The 7,604-nt window shown below is 49.8% G+C and overlaps 1 protein-coding gene across 1 annotated transcript; it reads left to right on the top strand.

Annotated features, from left to right (window-relative positions):
- Positions 1 to 883: 883 nt before the first annotated feature.
- Positions 884 to 5,991, top strand: LOC144674748 (protein BTG3-like). Its single transcript, XM_078535968.1, has 4 exons — positions 884 to 1,056; positions 3,645 to 3,782; positions 4,437 to 4,644; positions 5,785 to 5,991. The coding sequence occupies exons 1-4, from the start codon at positions 884 to 886 to the stop codon at positions 5,989 to 5,991; spliced, it is 726 nt and encodes a 241-aa protein (XP_078392094.1).
- The last annotated feature ends 1,613 nt before the right edge of the window (positions 5,992 to 7,604 follow it).

Here is a 7,604-nt window from a genome sequence, read left to right as displayed (position 1 = left end):
TTTCCGTTTTAATGTTGTGGGGCTAATATTCACCCACCCTCCTCCCACCCCAATGAATATCGCTGTCAAATAAAAATCGGATCTGGGTCACTATCGCATTGTCCTTTGTGGGATCTTGCTGTGCGCAAATTGGCTTTTGCTTTCCCCCCCATTACGATGGTGACCCCCACTTCATAAATGGAAGGGAGTCATTTGGCTGTGAGGCTCTTTGGGATATCTTGCAGCGGTTAAAGGCGTTACAGAAATGTGAGTTCTTCACCGGATATACAGCAGGCCATTCGGCCCATCTGCTCCGTGCCGGTGTTTCTGCTCCACACGAACCTCCTCCCACCCACCCCCCTCTCTCCATCTCACCCCATCACCCTATCCTTCCATTCCTTTCTCCCTCATGTGTTTATCCAGCTTCCCCCTAAAACACATCGATACTATTCACCTCCACCACTCCCTGTGGGAGCGAGTTCCACATTCTCCCCACTCTCTGGGTAAAGAGGTTTCTCCTGAATTCCCCATTGGGTTTATTAGTGATGACCTTATATCGATGGTCCCTAGTTCTGGTCTCCCCCACACACAAGAGGAAACAGTCTGTCTGTATCCAGGTGCGTGTTCCAGAAGGGTCTTGTCAGCAATGCCTACCACAGTCAAATAGCTCACCAGCCATCACTATTGTGGGGAGGGGCAGGTAAAAGAGTTGCTGGTGGTGGGGGTGGGATGTTGTTGACACAAAGGGGTCATTCCAGCAGCCAGACCATGATCTCTATATTCCATCACCCTTCTCCCCACCCCCCCTCCCTCACCCAACCCCAACATCCCCGACTGTAACACACTCTGAACAGGTTAATCTCTAAACACCCCCACCTTCCCCCCGCAGATACACCAGGAGACGATGAAGGAGGAGATCGGAGCCGGAGTGTCCTTCCTGGTCAGCTTGGTCAGGAATCGCAGCAGGCTACATCAGGAAAAGATCGAGGAGTTTGGGGAGAAGCTCACTGCGATACTGTACCGAAAATACCACAATCACTGGTACCCAGCCAATCCCAGCAAAGGACAAGCATACAGGTAAGCAAACAGCAGAGCCGCCCAGTACAATGGCTAGAATATTACAGCACAGAAACGGGCCATTCAGCCCATCTGCTCCGTGCCAGTGTTTCTGCTCCACACGAGCCTCCTCCCACCCCCTGTTCATCGCACCCCATCACCATATCCTTCTATTCCTTGCCCCCCTCCCCCCCATGTTTTTATCCAGCTTCCCCCTGAAAGAGCATAAAATATTGGACAGCACACCAGGGAGGACCCTCCTCACTATTTCTTGCATTGCGCTGAGGGACATTGTCCATCCACTTGCGAGAGCAGATGGAACAAGTCCTGGGTTTGAGTCTCCACCCCAGAGACTTCAGCCCCATAATCCAGGCCGACACTCCACAGTGCCAGTGCCGAGGGGGCGCCGCGCTGTCAGAGGGTCGGTGCCAAAGGGAGATGCTGGCCTTCAGGTGAAACTTTAAACCAAAGTTCCCGTCTGCCTCCTTGGTGGGTGTAAACGATCCCACGGCCACTATTTGGAAGAGGAGCAGGGGGAAGGTCCCGGGGCCAATATTTACCCCTCAACCAACATCACTAAAAAAACAGATGATCTGGGTCATTACCACATTAATGTTTGTGGGAGCTTGCTGTGCACAAATTGGCCGCCACGTCTCCGACATTACACAGTGAACATACTTTTGAATAAGTATTTCATTGGCTGTGAAAGGTTTTGGGACATCCTGGGGTGGTGAAGGCGCCAGAGAAATGCAAGTCTTTGTTTTGAAAAAAGCAAAAAAACTGCAGATGCTGGAAATCCAAAACAAAAACAAAAATACCTGGAAAAACTCAGCAGGTCTGGCAGCATCTGCGGAGAGGAAAACAGTTAACGTTTCGAGTCCGTATGATTCTTCAACAGAACTAAGGAAAAATAGAAAAGAGGTGAAATATATGTTGGTTTAAGAGGGGGTGGGACAGGTACAGCTGGATAGAGGGCCAGTGATAAGGTGGAGATAGCCAAAAGATGTCATAGACTAAAGGGCAAAGAGGTGGTGACGGTGGTGATATTATTTAAGGAATGTGCTAATGGGGACATTAAGGGTAGAAAGCAGGACGAGCAAGGTACCAGGTAGCCCTAGTGGGGGTGGGGTGCGGGGAAGGGATCGAAATAGGCTAGAAGGTAAGAGATAAAACAATTGATGGAAATAAATTTAAAAATAATGGAAATAGTGGGAAAAGAAAAATCTATATAAATTATTGGAGAAAAGGGGGATCGGAAAGGCGGTGGGGATGGGGGAGAGAGTTCATTGATTGTCTTTGTTTTGAAAGTTGCTCGAAGTTGTCCCTGCAATACCGGCCTTTTCCCACCTGGGGGCGCCGCTGCTCAGTTTTAAATTTGGATGAGCAGCTGAACCGCTTAAAGCCCCTTTAAAGCTGAGACAATGAAATTTTAGAGGCATCTTAAAGGAAGGTAGATGGAGGTGGAGAGGTCTCGGGAGGGAATCCCAGAGTTTAGGGCCCCAGGCAGCTGAAGGCACGGCCACCAATGGTGGAGCGATGGAAATCAGGGGATGCTCAAGGGGCTGCAATTGGAGGAAGGCAGAGATTTTGGAGGGTTGTCGGTCTGGAGGAGGTTCCAGAGATAGGGAGGGTTATAGAAACTTGGAGGAAGTTACAGAGATAGATAGGGTTGTAGGGGCTGGAGGAGGTTACAGAGATGGGGAGGGTTGTAGGGGCTGGAGGAGGTTACAGAGATAGGGAGGGTTGTAGGGACTGGAGGAGGTTACAGAGATAGGGAGGGTTGTAGGGACTGGAGGAGGTTACAGAGATGGTGAGAGTTGTAGGGACTGGAGGAGGTTACAGAGATAGGGAGGGTTGTAGGGACTGGAGGAGGTTACAGAGATGGGGAGGGTTGTAGGGACTGGAGGAGGTTACAGAGATAGGGAGGGTTGTAGGGACTGGAGGAGGTTACAGAGATAGGGAGGGTTGTAGGGACTGGAGGAGGTTACAGAGATAGGGAGGGTTGTAGGGGCTGGAGGAGGTTACAGAGATAGGGAGGGTTGTAGGGACTGGAGGAGGTTACAGAGATAGGGAGGGTTGTAGGGACTGGAGGAGGTTACAGAGATAGGGAGGGTTGTAGGGACTGGAGGAGGTTACAGAGATGGGGAGGGTTGTAGGGACTGGAGGAGGTTACAGAGATGGGGAGAGTTGTAGGGACTGGAGGAGGTTACAGAGATGGGGAGGGTTGTAGGGACTGGAGGAGGTTACAGAGATAGGGAGGGTTGTAGGGACTGGAGGAGGTTACAGAGATGGGGAGAGTTGTAGGGACTGGAGGAGGTTACAGAGATGGGGAGGGTTGTAGGGACTGGAGGAGGTTACAGAGATGGGGAGGGTTGTAGGGACTGGAGGAGGTTACAGAGATAGGGAGGGTTGTGGGGACAGTTTTGGAAACAAGGATGAAAGTTTTAAAATGGAGGCGTTGTTGGACTGGGAGCTAATGTATGTCAGTGAGTGACGGGGTGAAGGCTGAACAGGACTTGGTACAACTTGGGAAAAGGGCCAGTAGGGTTCTGGATGGTCTAATGTCTGTCCTCTTGGATCCTTCAGTATATTTTTTCTCTCCCTGGTAGATGCATTCGGATAAACAGGAAACATAAAGCAGACCCATCCTTGTTGCTCGCTTGTCAAGACTGTGATGTGGAATATAACCAGTTGAGACTGCCCAAAGAGATTACGTTGTGGATTGATCCCCAGGAGGTGTGCTGCAGGTAAGTCTTCACCTGGATGGTTTAGCAACACAGTCACCGCAGAGACAAACACAAGGAGCTCATCTGGAGAATTGTGTCCGATTCCGACTGCCTCACACTTTAGGAGGGAAGGCGAGGCCTTGGGGAGGGTGAGGGGGAGATTGACTCGAATGGCGCCAGGGAAGAGGGACTTCAGTTCATGTGGAGAGACTGGGGAAGCTGGGATTGTTCTCCTTAGAGCAGAGAAGGTTAAGGGGGAGATTGAATCGAGGCGTTCAAAATCATGAGGGGGTTTGGATAGAGTCAATAAGGAGAAAGTGTTTCCAGTGGCAGGAGGGTCGGTAACCAGAGGGACACAGATTGAAGGGAATCGGAACCAGAGGGGGAGATGAGATTTTTTTTACACAGCGAGTTGTTGTGATCTGGAAGGCGCTGCCTGAAAGGGGGGTGGATGCAGATTCAACAGGAACTTCCAAAGGGGGAATTGTGTCTGTCTGTCTCTCTCTCTCACTGCTGTGCTCTCTGTCTCTCCTTCACTGTACGGTAAACCTTCCCTCGGCTGTGTTCGCCAGTTTGTGTGGGTGTTTGTTGTTTATACCAGGTTGTTAGTGGCTGTGTCTCGCGTGTTGCTGCCTGACCCGATTCCCACTAAATCTTCATTTGAAATTCCTGCAGGTGTAGTGATGGGAGTCTGCCTTTCACTGTCGCTCAGTTTGGACAAGACTCCAGGAGGGCGGCGTCGTTAGACTCTGAGCAAGGCAGCGCGTCCTCGGAGTGCAGCACACCTGACTGCCACTCGGAGACTTCGTCAGATGAAGGGGAACATGCCAAAGGTCAAACAGTGAAGGAAACTGCAGCAAAAACAGCTGAAGCTACTGGCAAGGTAAAGAGAACATTGAGCACCCAGTGCTGGGAGGGGTCGGAGTGAATGGTTCCAATACTCTCCGGGCCGATCTCCCACCTTCTACCCCTGGAAACTCATCAAAAATTCAACTGCCCCCAGACCCTAACTCACATTGAGTCCCGTTCACCCATCACTATCCTGTCGCTCACTGACCTACACTGGCTCCTGGTCCAGCAACACCTCCGTTTTTAAAAAAAAATTTCATCCTTATTTCAAATCCTTCCTCACCCCTCCCTATTTCTATAAACCCCTGGAACCCTCCCTATCTCCGTAATCTCCACCAGCCCCTACAACCCTATCTCTGTAACCTCCACCAGCCCCTACAACCCTATCTCTGTAACCTCCTCCAGCCCCTACAACCCTCCCTATCACCATAACCTCCTCCAGCCCCAACACTCCCTATCTCCATAATCTCCTCCAGCCCCTACAACCCTATCTCTGTAACCTCCTCCAGCCCCTACAAACCTCCCTATCACCATAACCTCCTCCAGCCCCAACCCTCCCTATCTCCGTAATCTCCTCCAGCCCCTACAACCCTATCTCTTTTACCTTTTCCAGCCCCTACAACCCTCCCTATCTCTGTAACCTCCTCCAGCCCCTACAACCCTATCTCAGTAACCTCCTCCAGCCCCTACAACCCTCCCTATCTCCGTAATCTCCTCCAGCCCCTACAACCCTCCCTATCTCTGTAACCTCTTCCAGCCCCTACAACCCTCCGAGATCTCTGCGCTCCTCCAATTCTGGCCTCTTGACCATCCCCCGCTTCCCATCGCTCTGCCATTGGCGGCCATGTCTTCAGCTGCCTGGGGGCCCTAAGCTCTGGAATTACCTCCCTAAACTCACTCACTCCCTCCCGAACACAGTCTGTCTCTCTTTCTATCTGTGGGAACTGGCTGTGCAATTGTTGGCTGCCCACATTTCCTCTATTTACAACAGTGACCACACTTCAAATAAATTACTTCATTGGCTGTGAAACACTTTGGGACGTCCTGAGGTGGGGAAAGGCGCTAGAGAAATGCAAGTCCTTGCACGTGGCCTGTGGAGACGGGGCTGGGGATTAAATGGAGCTTGTGTGTTTGATTTGTCATGTTTAATTGATTCAATAATTTTATCCCTTAGGTTTCTGGAAGTTTCTCCCAGTGCACTTCTGCGTGGCCTCTGTACCCTCACAAGCCGGTGCAGTATGCCACATTCTACCAACCCGTCCCCCTCATCAGCTACTACTTGATACCCGGACTGGACAAGGCCCTGCAACCTCCCCCAGGCTTCCTCCTGCCTCAGGTGCAGGCCCACTGCTCGAAGATCGGCAAAAGGCACAAGTGGTGAAGGTCCTGGCTAGCAGAGGGATCGGATACCTCGCTCACACTGAGCTGTGCCAACCCTGTGCTTAACTGCTCCATTCTAACACCCATGGGCATGTTTGCAAGTGGCTGAGCTGTGTGTGTGTGAGCGCGGTGTGTGTGTGAGCGCTGTGTGTGTGTGTCTGTGAGCACGGTGTGTGTGTGAGCGCGGTGTGTGTGTGTGTGTGAGCGCGGTGTGTGTGTGAGCGAGGTGTGTGAGTGTGAATGAGTCAGAGAGAAATGTTGCTGTATATAACATTCACTACTCACGTGTGTGTGTAAGGCCCACACTGCCTATGTGTGTTTGTGGGTTTACACTGCTGCTCCTGTGGGTCTGTGTATACTTTATATAGAATTGAAGCCGTCTCTGTATTATAAATCTGTACTAAAAACTCAGGTATCTTTGAAAATATGAGGTGTGTCCACATTGCCTGACAGGTGATTGTTATTTATCATGTTTACAGGGGGAGTGTGTGAAATACCCCAGAGTCTCTGTTAATATGTATTTGTTAAATTATCATCTATCTGGCTTGTGGAATATTTAATGTTTTTGCACTTTTATTTTATTTCCTGCTGCTGATCACTCTCCATTCGCTCCTGTTGAATTCTCAGAGCCTCTCTTGGGTAAGAAACTTAGCTGTGATGCTTATCATAGCCAAATAGCCCATCAACATCCACTGAGTGAGGCTCCAGAAGGTGCCTGGCGAATGGATTGCTGAAGACATTAGGACAAACTCTAGCACTCAAAAGAGTGTGTTTTCTGTGCAATATACATTGAGCAATTTAAATTTTTTAAATCCAAAAATTGTTTAAAAGGGATTTGGGGAATTGTTTCCTGAGGATGAGGTGTTGAGGAACAACTCTGGATCCCTGGGATTTTTTAGCTCTTCTTTCTTAATGTGGGAATAGTTATTCCCATGTTCCTGTATCTTTCTCCCAGGTTAGGGTAAGGGTCCCTATCTCTGAATGGCCTCCTGAATGAGCTTGCTGTGTTTATTCATACCAAAGGCCGCAGTGTGTTAACACAGTGATCCTCTGGTCTGCTGTCCTGCTGCCATTGCCCATTCCCACCCTCAAACAGTGACTTGTGTTTCCACCCCAGTAACCCAGGGACACAAGCTCCCCAGTGGGGTGAGTGGAAGCCCCTTACCCAGACCCTCACCCAGTTCATGTCTCTCCAAGTCTTTACAGATATTGGAGAAAAGTCACAGCGGACCAACACAGTGTTACTGCTCCCCAACTGGTGAATGGGAGAAACTTTTATAAAACTCAGTATTTATTGACCGTCAGTTAAGCGCGAGTTAAATGGCTTATTCTGAATGTCTCATTAAATTTCTTTTTTCTTTTGTGTAAAATAAATTAAACCACTTTGTTCAAACAACATTCCCAGGGTGGTGTGAGTTTCTGTAAAGATTGGAATACTAATTTCCTCCTTTTGGACAACTCCTTGTGTTGATCGGTTGACGCACTTTGGGACTTTCATGGAACAATACTGGTCACTCGTTAGGGTGGGGGAGGGAGTGGGATTTTTTAATTCATTCATGTGGGCGTCATTGGCCGGGCCAGCATTTATTGCCCGTCACTAATTGCCCCTTTAGA

Source organism: Cetorhinus maximus, unplaced genomic scaffold (assembly GCF_964194155.1).
Source record: "Cetorhinus maximus unplaced genomic scaffold, sCetMax3.hap1.1 HAP1_SCAFFOLD_787, whole genome shotgun sequence".
NCBI classification, from domain to species: Eukaryota; Metazoa; Chordata; class Chondrichthyes; order Lamniformes; family Cetorhinidae; genus Cetorhinus; species Cetorhinus maximus.
This window is presented reverse-complemented; position numbering and strand designations above follow the sequence as displayed.